This window comes from Oncorhynchus masou, chromosome 9 (assembly GCF_036934945.1).
Source record: "Oncorhynchus masou masou isolate Uvic2021 chromosome 9, UVic_Omas_1.1, whole genome shotgun sequence".
NCBI classification, from domain to species: Eukaryota; Metazoa; Chordata; class Actinopteri; order Salmoniformes; family Salmonidae; genus Oncorhynchus; species Oncorhynchus masou.
In genome coordinates, this window is record NC_088220.1 from 86,679,431 (window position 1) to 86,701,191 (window position 21,761).

The window sequence follows — 21,761 nt, forward strand, 5'->3', positions numbered from 1 at the left end:
TGCCCGTTCACAAACACCTTGAACCGCTGGTTCCCACAACGGATAGACATCTGAGAGAGAGAGACACAGAGAGACAGAGAGAGACAGAGAGAGAGACAGAGAGAGAGACAGAGAGAGAGACAGAGAGAGAGAGACAGTAAAAAAACGAACTTGACACAGAGCCAAAAGGGCAATGAATAAGCACATCAATTCTAATTTTAAACAATGTCCGTAGATCTCATACCTGTGAACCTTGACAAAGTGAAATTCTGTGTGTGCTGTGTGTACTCACGTCGAAGTACTCTCCCTCCCGGAAGGGATTGATGCTGATCTCTCGCTCCTCCATGCCCCAGCTCCCACCAATCATACTGTTTCTCACCACCTCTCTTTCCCGTAGACGAGGGTTCATGTGGAACGCTATGTCCCGCGAGCCGCCCACAATGAAGTTTATAGAGAACCTGCAACACAACAGGGCCACCGGTAAACATATAGTCCACACTCCCTCATGCAGTAAAATACACACAGTTGAAGTCGGAAGTTTTTACATACACCTTAGCCAAATATATTTAAAGTCAGACATTTAATCTGAATAAACATTCCCTGTCTTAGGTCAGTTAGGATCACCACAGCTTTTATTTCTTTCATCACATTCCCAGTGAGTCAGAAGTTTACATACACTCAATTAGTATTTGGTAGCATTGCCTTTAAATTGTTTAACTTGGGTCAAACGTTTCAGGGAGCCTTCCACAAGCTTCCCACAATAAGTTGGGTGAATTCCTCCTGACAGAGCTGGTGTAACTGAGTCAGGTTTGTAGGCCTCCTTGCTCACACACGCTTTTTCAGTTCTGCCCACAAATTTTCTAAGGGGTTGAGGTCAGGGCTTTGTGATGGCCACTCCAATACCTTGACTTTGTTGTCCTTAAGCCATTTTGCCACAACTTTGGAAGTATGCTTGGGGTCATGGTCCATTTGGAAGACCCATTTGCGACCAAGCTTTAACTTCCTGACTGATGTCTTGAGATGATGCTTCAATTTATCCACATCATTTTCCTACCTCATGATGCCATCTATTTTGTGAAGTGCACCAGTCCCTCCTGCAGCAAAGCACCCCCACAACATGATGCTTCCACCCCCATGCTTCACGGTTGGGATGGTATTCTTCGGCTTGCAAGCGTCCCCCTTTTTCCTCCAAATATAACAATGGTCATTATGGCCAAACAGTTCTATTTTTGTTCATCAGACCCGAGGACATTTCTCCAAAACGTACGATCTTTGTCCCCATGTGCAGTTGCAAACTGTAGTCTGTCTTTTTTATTGTGGTTTTGGAGCAGTGGCTTCTTCCTTGCTGGGCGGCCTTTCAGGTTATGTTGATATAGGATTCATTTGACTGTGGATGTAGATACTTTTGTACCTGTTTCATCCAGCATCTCTACAAGGTCCTTTGCTGTTGTTCTGGGATTGATTTGCACTTTTCACACCAAAGTACTTTCGTCTGTAAAGACAGACTCCTTCCTGAATGATATGACGGCTGCGTGGTCCCATGGTGTTTATACTTGCGTACTATTGTTTGTATAGATGAACTTGATACCTTCAGGCGTTTGGAAATTGCTCCCAAGGATGAACCAAACTTGTGGAGGTGTACCATTTTTTTGTTGAAAATTTGGCTGATTTATTTTGATTTTCCCATGATGTCCAGCAAAGAGGCACCGAGTTTGAAGGCAGGCCTTGAAATACAGCCACATGTACACCTCCAATTGACGCCTAGAAGCTTCTAAAGCCATGACACCATTTTCTGGAATTTTCCAAGCTGTTTAAAGGCACAGTCAACTCAGTGTATGTAAACTTCTGACCCACTGGAATTGTGATACAGTGAATTATAAGTGAAATAATCTGTTTGTAAACAATTGTTGGAAAAATTACTTGTGTCATGCACAAAGTAGATGTCCTAACCAACTTGCCAAAACTATAGTTTGTTAACAACAAATTTGAGGAGTGGTTGAAAAACAAGTTTTAATGACTCCAACCTAAATGTATGTAAACTTCCGACTTCAACTGTCGAGTGTTTATTGACTATGTAACCTGATCAGACCAGGAACATCTCTGGGGAAAATACAACTGCAATATTTTTATAGTTGGGGGAAGGGCTAAGACTAAAATGAGCACCTACAGAACTGGTAGCTCCTCAACTAGGTCTCACAGTCTCACGCCAGAATCAGACGTTCATCCATGATCCTCAAACGTCAAATTTCAAAGGGTTTAAGGTTAAGGTCAGGCATTAACTCTGACTGGTTAAGGTATTAACTCTGAATGGTTAAGGTCAGGTATTAACTCTGACTGGTTAAGGTCAGGCATTAACTCTGAATGGTTAAGGTCAGGCATTAACTCTGACTGGTTAAGGTATTAACTCTGAATGGTTAAGGTCAGGTATTAACTCTGACTGGTTAAGGTCAGGCATTAACTCTGAATGGTTAAGGTCAGGCATTAACTCTGGATGGTTAAGGTCAGGCATTAACTCTGATTGGTTAAGGTCAGGCATTAACTCTGGATGGTTAAGGTCAGGCATTAACTCTGAATGGTTAAGGTCAGGCATTAACTCTGAATGGTTAAGGTCAGGCATTAACTCTGAATGGTTAAGGTCAGGCATTAACTCTGAATGGTTAAGGTGCATTTCTGAATGGTTAAGGTCAGGCATTAACTCTGAATGGTTAAGGTCAGGCATTAACTCTGCATTAAATGGTTAAGGTCAGGCATTAACTCTGGATGGTTAAGGTCAGGCATTAACTCTGAGGTCATTAACTCTGGATGGTTAAGGTCAGGCATTAACTCTGAATGGTTAAGGTCAGGCATTAACTCTGACTGGTTAAGGTCAGGCATTAACTCTGAATGGTTAAGGTCAGGCATTAACTCTGAATGGTTAAGGTCAGGCATTAACTCTGAATGGTTAAGGTCAGGCATTAACTCTGGATGGTTAAGGTCAGGCATTAACTCTGGATGGTTAAGGTCAGGCATTAACTCTGAATGGTTAACTCTGACTGGTTAAGGTCAGGCATTAACTCTGATGGTTAAGGTCAGGCATTAACTCTGAATGGTTAAGGTCAGGCATTAACTCTGAATGGTTAAGGTCAGGCTGAATGGTTAAGGTCAGGCATTAACTCTGGATGGTTAAGGTCAGGCATTAACTCTGAATGGTTAAGGTCAGGCATTAACTCTGACTGGTTAAGGTCAGGCATTAACTCTGAATGGTTAAGGTCAGGCATTAACTCTGAATGGTTAAGGTCAGGCATTAACTCTGGATGGTTAGGTCAGGCATTAACTCTGAATGGTTAAGGTCAGGCATTAACTCTGAATGGTTAAGGTCAGGCATTAACTCTGATGGTTAAGGTCAGGCATTAACTCTGAATGGTTAAGGTCAGGCATTAACTCTGAATGGTTAAGGTCAGGCATTAACTCTGAATGGTTAAGGTCAGGCATTAACTCTGAATGGTTAAGGTCAGGCATTAACTCTGAATGGTTAAGGTCAGGCATTAACTCTGAATGGTTAAGGTCAGGTATTAACTCTGAATGGTTGAGGTCAGGCATTAACTCTGAATGGTTAAGGCATTAACTCTGAATGGTTAAGGTATTAACTCTGAATGGTTAGGTCAGGCATTAACTCTGAATGGTTAAGGTCAGGCATTAACTCTGAATGGTTAAGGTCAGGCATTAACTCTGACTGGTTAAGGTGAGGTTTAGTATAGGCTTAAAATCAAAAACAACATTCAATCGCTGGATTTGAACATGCAACATTTGCAATCAGAGGTTTGGTTAAAACAAAAATATATATAAAAACAACTTTCTACCCCTGGAATCGAAGGACCTTTGGAATCAGAGGCAGACAAACTGTTGCCCCCTAGTGGCCAGTTCACAAGTCATCTCCTGATGTCCTCAGACATGGACGGACGTACTGGTCAGGCACCGTGTTATGCGATTAAGCGCACGGTCGCCAGTACGTGCTCATAGCCCGGAGCGCTATAGGCCAGCCCCCCGCAAGTGCCATGCGAGAGTGGGCATCCAGCCAGGGTGCTGCGCCGGCTCTGCGTGCTGTGTCTCCGGGGCGCCTCAGATGGTTTAGGGGACTACAGACCTGTCAGCTCCTAGAGGGACCATGCCTCAGATAGGGGATAGGGTAATGGGGTTAGAATATAGGGGTTAGGAGATAGGGTAATGGGGTTTACGACAGACCTGTTAGCTCCTAGAGGCATCATGCCTCAGATAGGGGTTAGGGTATAGGGGTTAGGGGATAGGGTAATGGGTATAGGGGTTAGGGGACTACAGACCTGTCAGCAGAGGGACCATGCCTCAGATAGGGGTTAGGGTATAGGGGTTAGGGGGGATAGGGTAATGGGGTTAGGGGGTAATGGGTACTACAGACCTGTCAGCTCCTAGAGGGACCATGCCTCAGATAGGGGTTAGGGTATAGGGGTTAGGGGATAGGGTAATGGGGTTAGGGGTTAGGGTCCTACAGACCTGTTAGCTCCTAGAGGCACCATGCCTCTCTGATAGAGGCACCATGCCTCGATGGTCTTCTTCGGAGACATCCCTCCTGGAATCATGCTGGAGTACGGGACAGGCTGATACACATAGGACAGGAGTCAGCATGTAGTGTATACTGTACGTATGTATACTTAGGACAAAACAAATCTATCACAGAGATGTTACTTACAGGGTTGTATATTGGCTGTCCACACATGACCGGTAGGTTTCCACCAGGATAGCATCCCTGACCACAAACAGGGATGTTATCACACACAAAGACATCACACACACACACAAAGACATCACACACACACACACACAAAGACATCCCATGACCACAAACAGGGATGACATCACACACACACACAAAGACATCACACACACACACACAAAGACATCACACACACACACACAAAGACATCACACACACACACACAAAGACATCACACACACACACACACAAAGACATCACACACACACACATCACACACACACACACACACAAAGACATCACACACACACACAAAGACATCACACACACACACACACACACAAAGACATCACACACACACACAAAGACATCACACACACACACACAACAACAACAGACATCACACACACACAAAGACATCACACACACACACACACACAAAGACACACACACACACACACAAAGACACATCACACACACACACACAAAGACAGACACATCACACACACACACACACAAAGACATCACACACACACACACAAAGACATCACACACACACACAAAGACATCACACACACACACAAAGACATCACACACACACACACAAAGACATCACACACACACACACAAAGACATCACACACACACACACAAAGACATCACACACACACACAAAGACATCACACACACACACACAAAGACACACACACACACACACAAAGACACACACACACACACAAAGACATCACACACACACACAAAGACATCACACACACACACAAAGACATCACACACACACACACACACATCACACACACACACACACACACACACACAAAGACATCACACACACACACACAAAGACACACACACACACACACACACACACACACACACACACACACACACACACACACACAGACATCACACACACACACACACACACACACACACAAAGACATCACACACACACACACACACAAAGACATCACACACACACACACACACAAAGTTACAGTCACACACACACAAAGACAACTGATGCAGAACCATCCACTGAAGAAGACCCATTACCCCACATCCAATGTATAAAGACCCACAGGTGATGTCTCAACCACACAGGTGATAGACCTGACCCCCTCAACCACACAGGTGATAGACCTGACCCCCTCAACCACACAGGTGATAGACCTGACCCACTGTCTCAACCACACAGGTGATAGTCCTGACCCCCTCAACCACACAGGTGATAGACCTGACCCACTGTCTCAACCACACAGGTGATAGACCTGACCCACAGGTGATGTCTCAACCACACAGGTGATAGACCTGACCCCTCAACCACACAGGTGATAGACCTGACCCACTGTCTCAACCACACAGGTGATAGTCCTGACCCACTGTCTCAACCACACAGGTGATGACCCCCTCAACCACACAGGTGATAGTCCTGACCCCCTCAACCGCACAGACCTGACACAGGTGATAGTCCTGACCCCCTCAACCACACAGGTGATAGAGTCAACCACACTGGTGATAGACCTGACCCCCTCAACCACACAGGTGATAGTCCTGACCCCTCAACCACACAGGTGATAGACCTGACCCCTCAACCACACAGGTAATAGACCTGACCCCCCCACAGGTGATAGTCCTGACCCCCTCAACCACACAGGTGATAGTCCTGACCCCCTCAACCACACAGGTGACAGTCCTTACCCCCTGTCACCTGGGTATCCTCCGCCCTGCGGGTATCCTCCGCCCTGTGGGTATCCTCCGCCCCTGGGTATCCTAAGCCCTGATAAGCATTGACAGACATACCGTATAAATGTATGTAATGGTATTTGATGACACAGACACATGAACATAACCAAGTGTGATACCAACTTACCCCCATTTGACCACCTGGGTATCCACCAGCAGGATATCCTCCCTGTTGATGGTGGGAAACATATCAAATGTTATCCGGAGTTTATGACACTGAGACACAACATTCATGAAGATATATCGCTATGTACAGTCACCCCACAACATTCATGAGAATATATCGATATTTACAGTCACCCCACAACATTCATGAGAATAAGTTGATATTTACAGTCACCCCACAACATTCATGAGAATAAAATTATATTTACAGTCACCCCACAACATTCATGAGAATAAAATTATATTTACAGTCACCCCACAACATTCAAGAGAATAAATCGATATTTACAGTCACCCCACAACATTCATGAGAATAAATTGATTTTTACAGTCACACCACAACATTCATGAGGATATTTACTGTCACACCACAACATTCATGAGGATATATCTCTATGTACAGTCACCCCACAACATTCATGAGGATATATCGATATTTACAGTCACCCCACAACATTCATGAGAATATATTGATATGTACAGTCACCCCACAACATTCATGAGAATAAATCGATATTTACAGTCACCCCACAACATTCATGAGAATAAATTGATATTTACAGTCACCCACAACATTCATGAGGATACATCATGAGAATATATGTACAGTCATTTAGCAGACGCTTTTGTCCCACAACATTTTTTTTTTTTTTGAGGATATATCGATAGCGCCATGCTACTGAGTCAGTCACCCCACAACATTCATGAGAATATATTGATATGTACAGTCACCCCACAACATTCATGAGAATAAATCGATATTTACAGTCACCCCACAACATTCATGAGAATATATTGATATGTACAGTCACCCCACAACATTCATCAGAATATATTGATATTACAGTCACCCCACAACATTCATGAGAATATATTGATATGTACAGTCACCCCACAACATTCATGAGAATATATTGATATTTACAGTCACCCCACAACATTCATGAGCATATATAGCTATGTACAGTCACCCCACAACATTCATGAGAGGATATACAGTCACCCCACAACATTCATGAGAATATATATATGTACAGTCACCCCACAACATTCATCAGAATATATTGATATTTACAGGCACCCCACAACATTCATGAGCATATATAGCTATGTACAGTCACCCCACAACATTCATGAGGATATATTGATATGTACAGTCACCCCACAACATTCATGAGAATATATAGCTATGTACAGTCACCCCACAACATTCATGAGCATATATAGCTATGTACAGTCACCCCACAACATTCATGAGGATATATTGATATTTACAGTCACCCCACAACATTCATGAGCATATATAGCTATGTACAGTCACCCCACAACATTCATGAGGATATATAGATATGTACAGTCACCCCACAACATTCATGAGGATATATTGATATTTACAGTCACCCCACAACATTCATGAGGATATATAGCTATGTACAGTCACCCCACAACATTCATGAGCATATATAGCTATGTACAGTCACCCCACAAAATTCATGAGGATATATAGCTATGTACAGTCACCCCACAACATTCATGAGGATATATTGATATTTACAGTCACCCCACAACATTCATGAGCATATATAGCTATGTACAGTCACCCCACAACATTCATGAGCATATATAGCTATGTACAGTCACCCCACAACATTCATGAGGATATATAGCTATGTACAGTCACCCCACAACATTCATGAGCATATATAGCTATGTACAGTCACCCCACAACATTCATGAGGATATATAGCTATGTACAGTCACCCCACAACATTCATGAGGATATATAGCTATGTACAGTCACCCCACAACATTCATGAGGATATATAGCTATGTACAGTCACCCCACAACATTCATGAGCATATATAGCTATGTACAGTCACCCCACAACATTCATGAGGATATATAGCTATGTACAGTCACCTCACAACATTCATGAGAATATATAGCTATGTACAGTCACCTCACAACATTCATGAGGATATATAGCTATGTACAGTCACCTCACAACATTCATGAGGATATATAGCTATGTACAGTCACCCCACAACATTCATGAGGATATATAGCTATGTACAGTCACCCCACAACATTCATGAGCATATATAGCTATGTACAGTCACCCCACAACATTCATGAGCATATATAGCTATGTACAGTCACCTCACAACATTCATGAGGATATATAGCTATGTACAGTCACCCCACAACATTCATGAGGATATATAGCTATGTACAGTCACCCCACAACATTCATGAGGATATATAGCTATGTACAGTCACCCCACAACATTCATGAGGATATATAGCTATGTACAGTCACCCCACAACATTCATGAGGATATATAGCTATGTACAGTCACCTCCACAACATTCATGAGGATATATAGCTATGTACAGTCACCCCACAACATTCATGAGAATATATTGATATGTACAGTCACCCCACAACATTCATGAGGATATATAGCTATGTACAGTCACCCCACAACATTCATGAGCATATATAGCTATGTACAGTCACCCCACAACATTCATGAGGATATATAGATATTTACAGTCACCCCACAACATTCATGAGCATATATAGCTATGTACAGTCACCCCACAACATTCATGAGGATATATAGCTATGTACAGTCACCCCACAACATTCATGAGGATATATAGCTATGTACAGTCACCCCACAACATTCATGAGCATATATAGCTATGTACAGTCACCCCACAACATTCATGAGGATATATAGCTATGTACAGTCACCCCACAACATTCATGAGGATATATAGCTATGTACAGTCACCCCACAACATTCATGAGGATATATAGCTATGTACAGTCACCCCACAACATTCATGAGGATATATAGCTATGTACAGTCACCCCACAACATTCATGAGGATATATAGCTATGTACAGTCACCTCACAACATTCATGAGCATATATAGCTATGTACAGTCACCCCACAACATTCATGAGGATATATAGCTATGTACAGTCACCCCACAACATTCATGAGGATATATCTCTATGTACAGTCACCCCACAGTATTCATGAGAATATATCATGAGAATATATATTTACAGTCACCTCCACAACATTCATGAGCATATATCTCTATGTACAGTCACCCCACAGTATTATGAGTACAGTCACCTCCACAACATTCATGAGCATATATCTCTATGTACAGTTACCCCACAACATTCATGAGCATATATAGCTATGTACAGTCACCCCACAACATTCATGAGGATATATCTCTATGTACAGTCACCCCACAACATTCATGAGCATATATAGCTATGTACAGTCACCCCACAACATTCATGAGGATATATCTCTATGTACAGTCACCCCACAACATTCATGAGCATATATAGCTATGTACAGTCACCCCACAACATTCATGAGCATATATCTCTATGTACAGTCACCCCACAACATTCATGAGCATATATCTCTATGTACAGTCACCCCACAACATTCATGAGGATATATAGCTATGTACAGTCACCCCACAACATTCATGAGCATATATAGCTATGTACAGTCACCCCACAACATTCATGAGCATATATCTCTATGTACAGTCACCCCACAACATTCATGAGGATATATCTCTATGTACAGTCACCCACAGCATTCAGCATTCAGTGCTCAGCCCTCCAGTGGTCTTATATGGCGTAGGTAGATATATATATATATCCCATTTAGCAGACGCTTTTGTCCAAAGCGACTTACAAGTCGGCTGGGGCCACTACTTTTACATATGGGTGGTCCCATATCGAACCCACGACGCTTGGCGTTGCAAGCGCCATGCTCTACCGACTGAGCCACACAGGACCCAGACCTAGATCTTGACACAACGCCAGGATAGTGGGTTCAATGCATATTTACAATATCAATATGGATACATACCGCCATGTTGCCTCCTCCCATTCCACCTGTAGGATATGCATCTCCCATTCCTCCTCCTCCCTGAAAAATACACCGCTTATTCCAGCTACACCCGTTCTGCCATGTGTGTGTGTATGTGTGTGTATGTGTGTGTATGTGCTGTGTAGCAAGTCCATACTCAACTCCCACTCCACCTGGGTATCTATTGCCTCCTACTTGAGTGCCGTTATGCAAAAGCACCAGACATACCCCCTACCCCTACCCCCTGCCCCTGGGTAGGTGGGCCCCTACCCCCTGCCCCTACCCCCCCTGCCACTACCCCCTGCCCCTGCCCCCTGCCCCTGCCCCTACACCCTGCCTCTATCCCCCTGCCCCTACACCCTGCCTCTATCCCCCTGCCCCTACACCCTGCCCCTACACCCTGCCCCTAGACCCTGCCCCTACACCCTACCCCTACACCCTGCCCCTAGACCCTGCCCCTACACCCTACCCCTACACCCTGCCCCTACACCCTGTCCCTACTCCCTGCCTTTATCCCCCTGCACCTACCCCCTGCCCCTGTCCCCTGCCCCTACACCCTGCCCCTGCCCCTACATCCTGCCCCTACACCCTGCCTATATCCCCCTGCCCCTACACCCTGCCCCTACACCCTGCCTCTATCCCCCTGCCCCTACCCCCTGCCCCTAACCCCTGCCTCTATACCCCCTGACCTACCCCCTGCCCCTACCCCCTGCCACTACACCCTGCCCCTACCCCCTGCCCCTACTCCCTTGCCACTACACCCTGCCCCTACCCCTGCCACTACCCCCTGCCCCTACCCCCTGCCCCTACACCCTGCCCCCTGCCCCTACCCCACCCCCTGCCCCTACACCCTGCCCCTATCACCCTACCCCTACCCACCTGCCCCTACACCCTGCGCCTACCCCTTCTGCCACTACACCTTGCCCCTACCCCTACCCCCTGCCACTACACCTTGCCCCTACCCCCAGCCCCTATCCCCCTGCCACTAGACCCTGCCCCTATCCCCTGCCACTACACCCTGCCCCAGCCTTACCCCGATGACGTTGATGGTCTGGATGGAAACGTCGCCTCCTATCTGCAGGGCGTTGACTCTCTCGACTGGAATACGATGCTTGAACATGTGAAAGTCTCGCCCGTTCACTGTCACCTACGACAGAAAAACACATCAGCTCATCTGACCATACACAACTGTGGTCTAACCCTAACCCAACTCAACAGGTCGTTGGGCCATGACAGGTGTCTTTTATACTGATAACAAGTTCAAACAGGTTCCATTAATACAGGTAATGAGTGGAGGACAGAAGAGCCTCTTAAAGAAGAAGTTACAGGTCTGTGAGAACCAGAAATCTTGCTTGTTTGTAGGTGACCAAATACTTATTTTCCACCATAATTTGCAAATAAATTCATTAAAAATCCTACAATGTGATTTTCTGGGTTTTTTTTTCTTCTCATTTTGTCTGTCATAGTTGAAGTGTACCTATGATGAAAATTACAGGCCTCTCATCTTTTTTAAGTGGGAGAACTTGCACAATTGGTGGCTGACTAAATACTTTTTGCCCCACTGTATACGGTATCTCTATATCTGACCTGGTAACCCTCCTGGTTAATGATGATAACCATCTCGAAGGCGTCTCCCTTGCTAAAAGGCATGTGGTGGGTCTTCTCCTCTGAACCCCATTGCCCATCCTGGCAGCTGTTGAACACCACCTTGTCCCATCCATTGAAGCGAGGGTTGAAGTGAAAGCCGATATCACTGCCCTCAAATTCCCCACACTGCAGGTTAATGTTAAACATAGAGGGGGTGTTAGAGAGAACATAGAATGAACAGATCGTACACAGGTAACACAGCTAACACTGGTAGCACTGGTAACACAGCTAACACTGGTAACACAGCTAACACAGCTAACACAGCTGACACTGGTAACACAGCTGACACTGGTAACAAAGGTAACACTGCTAACACTGGTAACACAGGTAACAGAGCTAACACAGCTAACACAGCTGACACTGGTAACACAGCTAACACTGGTAACACAGCTAACACTGGTAACACAGCTAACACTGCTAACACAGGCAACACAGGTAACACAAGCAACACTGATAACACTGCTAACACTGCTAACACAGGCAACACAGGCAACACTGGTAACACAGGTAACACTGGTAACACAGGTGACACAGGTAACACAGGTAACACTGCTAACACTGCTAACACAGGTAACACAGGTAACATAGGTAACACAGCTAACACAGCTAACACTGCTAACACAGGTAACACAAGCAACACTGCTAACACTGCTAACACAGGCAACACTGGTAACACAGGTAACACAGGTAACACAGCTAACACAGGCAACACAGGTAACACAGGCTAACACAGGTAACACAGGTAACACTGCTAACACAGGTAACACTGGTAACACTGGTAACACAGCTAACACTGCTAACACAGGTAACACAGCTAACACTGCTAACACAGGCTAACACAGGCAACACTGGTAACACAGGTAACACAGGTAACACAGGTAACACAGCTAACACTGTTAACACAGGCAACACTGGTAACACAGGTAACACAGGTAACACAGCTAACACTGCTAACACAGGTAACACAGGTAACACAGGTAACACAGCTAACACAGCTAACACTGCTAACACAGGTAACACAGGTAACACAGCTAACACTGGTAACACAGCTAACACTGCTAACACAGGCAACACAGGTAACACAAGCAACACTGATAACACTGCTAACACTGCTAACACAGGCAACACAGGCAACACTGGTAACACACCCAGAGTAACACAGGTGACACAGGTAACACAGCCACACTGCTAACACTGCTAACACTGCTTTTACAGGTAACACAGGTAACATAGGTAACCACCACAGCTAACACTTTAGGTGGGCAACACAGGCATTATAGGTAACACCCAGAACACTGTTAGTGGAACACCCATTAACACCCTGCTTTTAGTGGAACACAGGCAATATAGGCAACACTGAGTAACACTGGTAACACAGCTAACACAGGTAACACCAGCTAACACAGTGCTAACACTGCTAACACAGGCAACACTGGTAACACACCCCAACACTGGTAACACAGGCAACACTGGTAACACCCAGGCAACTTTGGTAACACAGGTAACACAGGTAACTTTTAGGTAACACAGCTAACACTGTTAACACAGAGCAACACTGGTAACACAGGTAACCACATTAATACCAACACAGCTAACACTGCTAACACAGGCAACACTGGTAACACAAGCAACACTGCTAACACAGGCAACACAGGTAACACCAACACTGCTAACACTGCTAACACAGGCAACACTGGTAACACAGGTAACACTTTAGGTAAGACAGCTAACACAGCTTACACTGCTAACACAGGCAACACTGTTAACACAAGCAACTGCTAACACAGGCAACACATTATATACCACCCAGTAACACAGTTAACACAGCTAACACAGCTAACACAGGCCTTTTAGTGGAACGACCCCATTATATACCACCCCGAGTCTTTTGGTGGAACGAACCCTTATATACCACGAGCCTTTTAGTGGAACGACCCCATTATATACCACCCCCAGTCTTTTAGTGGAACGACCCCATTATATACCACCCAGAGCCTTTTGTGTGGAACGACCCCATTATATACCACCCCGAGTCTTTTAGGTGGAACGACCCCATTATATACCACCCAGAGTCTTTTAGTGGAACGACCCCATTATATACCACCCAGAGCCTTTAGGTGGAACGACCCCATTATATACCACCCCAGAGCCTTTTAGGTGGAACGACCCCATTATATACCACCCAGAGCCTTTTAGTGGAACGACCCCATTATATACCACCCAGAGCCTTTAGTGGAACGACCCCATTATATACCACCCAGAGTCTTTTAGGTGGAACGACCCCATTATATACCACCCAGAGTGTTTTAGTGGAACGACCCCATTATATACCACCCAGAGCCTTTAGGTGGAACGACCCCATTATATACCACCCAGAGTCTTTTAGTGGAACGACCCCATTATATACCACCCAGAGCTTTTGTAGGAGTCTTAATGTCCAGGTCACATTGTGTTTCTTAGTGAAAACAACAACTTTTCCAACTGATATGACCGACTGTGGTTTTGAAAGGCAAGCCCCAAATAGACAGAGGACGAGGAGGTGACTTTAAAAGTGGTGTGCCTTTATATACCACCCCGAGTCTTTTCTCTGATAGCACAATGATACACTTCCTTATTCTAACAGGTTCAGCAGGCTGACCCCAGCATGTTCTTTCAACCATTAGCCTTAACTTGATATACTGCAGCAGATTTTCATCATAACCCGAAGCCTTCCGGTGAACAACCCCAAAATATACCACAGAACAATTTCAAAGATTTGACTGAGTTACAGTTTATGTACCACCCAGAAAGCCTTTAATTGAAATAAAATTAAATAAATTAGATGAATTCATTAGGCCCTAATTTATGGATTTCACATAACTGGGAATACAGAGCATCTGTTGGTGTAAAAACCCAAGGGTGTGGATCAGAAAACCAGTCAGTATCTGGTGTGGATCAGAAAACCAGTCAGTATCTGGTGTGGACCACCCCATTTGCATCATTTAGTGTGACACATCTCCTGTGCATTAAGTTGACCAGGCTGTTGATTGTGTTCTGGTGGAATGTTGTCCCACTCCTCTTACCAACCCAGCCTTTAGGTGGAACTGGACCCCATTATATACCACCCAGAGCCAGAGCATCCCTTACATGCTCAGAGCACATTGGTGTATCCCGGCCATGGAAGATCTAAACCAGCTTCCAGGTAGTACAGAACCTGTGCAACATTAATATCATGCTGAAACATGAAGTGATAGCAGCAGATGATTGCACACCACAATTTACCTGTGATAAACTGACACAGGTGTGTCAAGGATATATAATTACCTGTGATAAAATAGACAGAGGACAGGGTGTGCCTGATAAACGTGTGTGTGACACAGGTTTGCCTTGCCTATATAATCCTCTGATCTCTGATACACAATGATACACTTCCTTATTCTAACATGTGACACAGGCTGAGTCAGAGCATGTTCTTTCATGTGACACAGGTTGTCAGGGCTATAAGATTACCTGATATACTGCAGCAGATTTTCATCATAAACGTGAACATGTGACACTGAACAAATATATACACAGAACAATTTCAAAGATTTGACTGAGTTACAGTTTATGTAAAGAAAGCAGTCAATTTAAATAAATTGAAATAAAATTAAATAAAGGTTAGATGAATTCATTAGGTACCTAATTTACACATTTCATGACTGGGAATACAGATATACATCGGTTGGTCACGAAAAATCATGGCACAGGTGTGTGGATCTAGAAAACCAGTCAGTTTCTGGTGTGGATCAGAAAACCAGTCAGTGATCTGGTGTGGATCAGAAAACCAGTCAGTTTCTGGTGTGGATCAGAAAACCAGTCAGTATCTGGTGTGGATCAGAAAACCAGTCAGTATCTGGTGTGGATCAGAAAACCAGTCAGTTTCTGGTGTGGATCAGAAAACCAGTCAGTATCTGGTGTGGATCAGAAAACCAGTCAGTATCTGGTGTGGATCAGATATAAAACCAGTCAGTATCTGGTGTGGATCAGAAAACCAGTCAGTATCTGGTGTGTCAAAACCATTTGCATCATGTGCTGGTGTGACTACATCTCCTGTGATCATGTACAGGTGTGATCAGGCTCTGTTGACCCTGTGATCATGTGAATGTTGTCCCACTCCTCTTCAACGGCTGTGAGAAGTTGTTGGATATTACCCTGTGATCATGTGAACAGGTGTGTCACACGTCTATCCAAGTACATGATCAACATGCTCAACTATACATATCCTGTGATCATGTGACACATGGAAGAACTAAGACATTTTCAGCTTCCAGGAAGTGAGTACAGAACCCTGTGATCATGGACACAGGTGTGCAATATCATGTACCTGAAACATGAAGTGATGGCGGCAGATGATAATACAACACAATGTATCTGTGGTCATGTGACACAGGTGTGTCAAGGATATATAATTACCTGTGATAAACTGACACAGGTGTGTCAAGGCTATATAAGTACCTGTGATCATGTGACACAGGTGTGTCAGGGCTATATAATACCCTGTGATCATGTGACACAGGTGTGTCAAGGCTATATAATTACCTGTGATCATGTGACACAGGTGTGTCAAAGCTATATGATTACCTGTGATCTTGTGACACAGGTGTGTCAGGGCTATAAGATTACCTGTGATCATGTGACACAGGTGTGTCAGGGCTATATATTACCCTGTGATCATGTGACACAGGTGTGTCAAGGCTATATAATACCCTGTGATCATGTGACACAGGTGTGTCAAGGCTATATAAGTACCTGTGATCATGTGACACAGGTGTGTCAAAGCTATATAATACCCTGTGATCATGTGACACAGGTGTGTCAAGGCTATATAAGTACCTGTGATCATGTGACACAGGTGTGTCAAGGCTTTATAATACCCTGTGAATATGTGACACAGGTGTGTCAAGGCTATATAAGTACCTGTGATCATGTGACACAGGTGTGTCAAGGCTATATAATACCCTGTGATCATGTGACACAGGTGTGTCAAAGCTTTATAATACCCTGTGAATATGTGACACAGGTGTGTCAGGGCTATATGATTACCTGTGATCATGTGACACAGGTGTGTCAAAGCTATATAAGTACCTGTGATCATGTGACACAGGTGTGTCTGTGAATGTGCTATATAATACCCTGTGATCATGTGACACAGGTGTGTCAAGGCTATATAATACCCTATGATCATGTGACACAGGTGTGTCAAAGCTATATAAGTACCTGTGATCATGTGACACAGGTGTGTCAAGGCTATATAATACCCTGTGATCATGTGACACAGGTGTGTCAAGGCTATATAATACCCTATGATCATGTGACACAGGTGTGTCAAGGCTATATAATACCTGTGATCATGTGACACAGGTGTGTCAAGGCTATATAATACCCTGTGATCATGTGACACAGGTGTGTCAAGGCTATATAATACCCTATGATCATGTGACACAGGTGTGTCAAAGCTATATAAGTACCTGTGATCATGTGACACAGGTGTGTCAAAGCTATATAAGTACCTGTGATTACCTGACACAGGTGTGTCAAGGCTATATAATACCCTATGATCATGTGACACAGGTGTGTCAAAGCTATATAAGTACCTGTGATCATGTGACACAGGTTTGTCAAGGCTATATAATACCCTGTGATCATGTGACACAGGTGTGTCAAAGCTATATAAGTACCTGTGATCATGTGACACAGGTGTGTCAAGGCTATATAATACCCTGTGATCATGTGACACAGGTGTGTCAAGGCTATATAATACCCTATGATCATGTGACACAGGTGTGTCAAAGCTATATAAGTACCTGTGATCATGTGACACAGGTGTGTCAAAGCTATATAAGTACCTGTGATTACCTGACACAGGTGTGTCAAAGCTATATAAGTACCTGTGATCATGTGACACAGGTGTGTCAAAGCTATATAAGTACCTGTGATTACCTGACACAGGTGTGTCAAAGCTATATAAGTACCTGTGATCATGTGACACAGGTGTGTCAAAGCTATATAATACCCTGTGATCATGTGACACAGGTGTGTCAAAGCTTTATAATACCCTGTGAATATGTGACACAGGTGTGTCAGGGCTATATATTACCTGTGATCATGTGACACAGGTGTGTCAAAGCTATATAAGTACCTGTGATCATGTGACACAGGTGTGTCAAGGCTATATAATACCCTGTGATCATGTGACACAGGTGTGTCAAGGCTATATAATACCCTATGATCATGTGACACAGGTGTGTCAAAGCTATATAAGTACCTGTGATCATGTGACACAGGTGTGTCAAGGCTATATAATACCCTGTGATCATGTGACACAGGTGTGTCAAGGCTATATAATACCCTATGATCATGTGACACAGGTGTGTCAAAGCTATATAAGTACCTGTGATCATGTGACACAGGTGTGTCAAAGCTATATAAGTACCTGTGATCATGTGACACAGGTTTGTCAAGGCTATATGATTGTTTCTCCATTACATTTGCATTTGACACCCTGATGAAGTCGTTAGCTGTTACGTTCTCAAGCAGTTTATTTGTGACTTAGCCCACACATTAAAATATCTTCAGCTTTCAACCCTACATGAAGTGCCTGGACTTGGAATTCCCCATCAGCACCTATTAGTGGTCAGTGTGCGTGGGAGTATTCCTCTTCAAGATCACCTGGTTGTTTTGGAATACTCAACCCACCAGGCATTGATTCCATACCAGGTCTTTTTTTTGTCATTCACAAAACACTAATTCACATGAAACAATAAGTCGAAGACCAATATAATTTAGCACATCGTCGTTGATACAAATCCCACAAATGAAGAATACATTTTGTTGCCCTTCAAAAGTTACAGTCTGATCACGTGTAGCATGCCTCCAATCCTCAGAGGTTGTGTGTTTCTCACCTGGTGATCTCGTGAGGGATGACTCCCTGGATGTAAACAGACATCCCTGATCTCAGCCCGCCGTAGATCGGCCCCACATAGGGGATACTCTGCACACAACACACAGTAAGAACCGTTTAACAACTATACACCAGTAGAGATGCAAGGCAGTCTGGGAAATAAGAACCGTTTAACAACTTTACACAATTATAGATGCAAGGCAGTCTGGGAAATAAGAACCGTTTAACAACTTTACACAATTATAGATGCAAGGCAGTCTGGGAAATAAGAACCATTTTACAACTATACACAAGTAGAGATGCAAGGCAGTCTGGGAACTTTTTTAAGTAGGTAGAGTAAAGAAGGAAGTAAATGAAGATTGTAGGTACATACAGACAGCCAATGGCTGGGCTTCAGTCAATACAGAAAGATAATTTAAATTGGAATTTCAGTCTACTTCCTGAATTGACTGGAATTGAAATTGACTTGACCCCAACCCTGAAGAACGGTAGATCCAGACAATATCTATGATATCTGTATACACTAGACAAGGAGACGTGCTACTCACAGGGTTGTAGACGGGCTGATAGCCAGGTGGAGCAACGAACATGATGGCTGTCACTCAGAGATCCACAGACAGACAGACGGAGAGACGGAGGAGAGTCGGAGAGAACAGGAAGCGGTCGCTGCTGGACGGCTGGTCTTATAGAGACTCAGAACCATGGGAGGGGAGGGGAGCCAGGGGAGAGTCAGGCCAGAGTAGGGCCAGAGAGGGCAGGCTACTTGACTAATGATGTTGGCCAGGAACCAGAAACCAGGCTAAGTGTTATCAGTTTCCCATTGCTTTCACAACCTTATCACAGGACAGGAGGAGTGGTCCAGTCGGACAAAAGATGGTGTGTGTGTGTGTGTGTGTGTGTGTGTACGTGTGTGTACAAACTGTGTACACACATTTGAATGATAGTAAATGGTAGATAAGAGACGGTTGTGTACCAAAGGAGTCTCAACAGTTTGCTCAACAGTATGGAGGTCTACATCGTTCTGGTGTACAACAGTCTGGAGGTCTACATCGTTCTGGTGTACAACAGTATGGAGGTCTACATCGTTCTGGTGTACAACAGTATGGAGGTCTACATCGTTCTGGTGTACAACAGTATGGAGGTCTACAACAGTCTGGTCTACAACAGTCTGGTCTACAACAGTCTGGTCTACAACAGTCTGGTCTACAACAGTTTGGTCTACAACAGTCTGGTCTACAACAGTCTGGAGTTCTACATCAGTCTGGTCTACAACAGTCAGGAGGTCTACAACAGTCTGGTCTACATCAGTCTGGTCTACAACAGTCTGGTCTACAACAGTCTGGTCTACAACAGTTTGGTCTACAACAATTTGGTCTACAATAGTTTGGTCTACATCAGTTTGGTCTACAACAGTTTGGTCTACATCAGTTTGGTCTACAACAGTCTGGTCTACATCAGTCTGGTCTACAGACTAGGAGACCTGAGCCAACTCCTCGTTCTTACCGTGGGGAGCGTGTTACTGGTCAGGCACCATGTTATGCAGAGATGTGCACGGTGTCTACAGTGCACTATTCTAGCCCGGTGCGCTCTATTCCAGCTCCTTGCACTTGCCGGGTTAGAATGGGCATTCAGCCAGGACGTATTGAGCCAGCTCTATGTTCTGGATCTCCAATGCGTCTCCAAGGTCCAGTGTATCCTGTTCCTCCTCCCCGCACTCGCCCTGAGGTGCGTGTCCCCAGCCCGGTACCACCAGTGCCGGCACCGCACACCAGGCCTATAGTGCGCCTCGGCAGTCCAGAGCGTCAGGCGACAGTACCCAGTCCAGAGCGTCCGGCTACAGTACCCAGTCCAGAGCGTCCGGCTACAGTACCCAGTCCAGAGCGTCAGGCGACAGTACCCAGTCCAGAGCGTCAGGCGACAGTACCCAGTCCAGGCGTCAGGCGACAGTACCCAGTCCAGAGCGTCAGGCGACAGTACCCAGTCCAGAGCGTCCAGCTGGGGACAGTACCCAGTCCAGAGCGTCAGGCGCAGTACCCAGTCCAGCGTCTGGGGACAGTACCCAGTTCAGAGCGTCTGGGGACAGTACCCAGTCCAGAGCGTCTGGGGACAGTACCCAGTCCAGGCGTACAGTACCCAGTCAGTCGACAGTACCCAGTCCAGAGCGTCCGGCTACAGTACCCAGTCCAGAGCGTCTGGTGACAGTACCCAGTTCAGAGCGTCAGGCGACAGTACCCAGTCCAGAGCATCAGGCTACAGTACCCAGTTCAGAGCGTCTGGGGATAGTACCCAGTTCAGAGCGTCTGGGGACAGTACCCAGTCCAGAGCGTCCGGCTACAGTACCCAGTCCAGAGCGTCAGTCGACAGTACCCAGTCCAGAGCGTCAGGCGACAGTACCCAGTCCAGAGCGTCAGGCAACAGTACCCAGTCCAGAGCGTCTGGTGACAGTACCCAGTTCAGAGCGTCTGGGGACAGTACCCTGTCCAGAGCGTCCGGCTACAGTACCCAGTCCAGAGCGTCAGTCGACAGTACCCAGTCCAGAGCGTCAGGCGACAGTACCCAGTCCAGAGCGTCAGGCGACAGTACCCAGTCCAGAGCGTCAGGCGACAGTACCCAGTCCAGAGCGTCCGGCTACAGTAC

General features: G+C 45.1%; 1 protein-coding gene across 1 annotated transcript in view; it reads right to left on the reverse strand.

The window, feature by feature from the left end:
- The window catches only part of LOC135545122 (galectin-4-like), a 20,567-nt gene extending 780 nt beyond the window's left edge, over positions 1-19,787 (reverse strand). The window contains exons 1-8 of the mRNA XM_064972754.1: positions 19,673-19,787; positions 19,126-19,214; positions 12,143-12,347; positions 11,589-11,702; positions 4,682-4,738; positions 4,486-4,589; positions 272-437; positions 1-50 (exon numbers count right to left, since the gene is read on the reverse strand). The exon at positions 1-50 is cut by the window's left edge and continues 780 nt beyond it. Coding sequence (XP_064828826.1) covers positions 1-50; positions 272-437; positions 4,486-4,589; positions 4,682-4,738; positions 11,589-11,702; positions 12,143-12,347; positions 19,126-19,214; positions 19,673-19,714 — 827 coding nt within the window. The 5' untranslated portion in view covers positions 19,715-19,787. The remainder of the gene's footprint in view (positions 51-271; positions 438-4,485; positions 4,590-4,681; positions 4,739-11,588; positions 11,703-12,142; positions 12,348-19,125; positions 19,215-19,672) is intronic.
- Between the last annotated feature and the right edge of the window lie 1,974 nt (positions 19,788-21,761).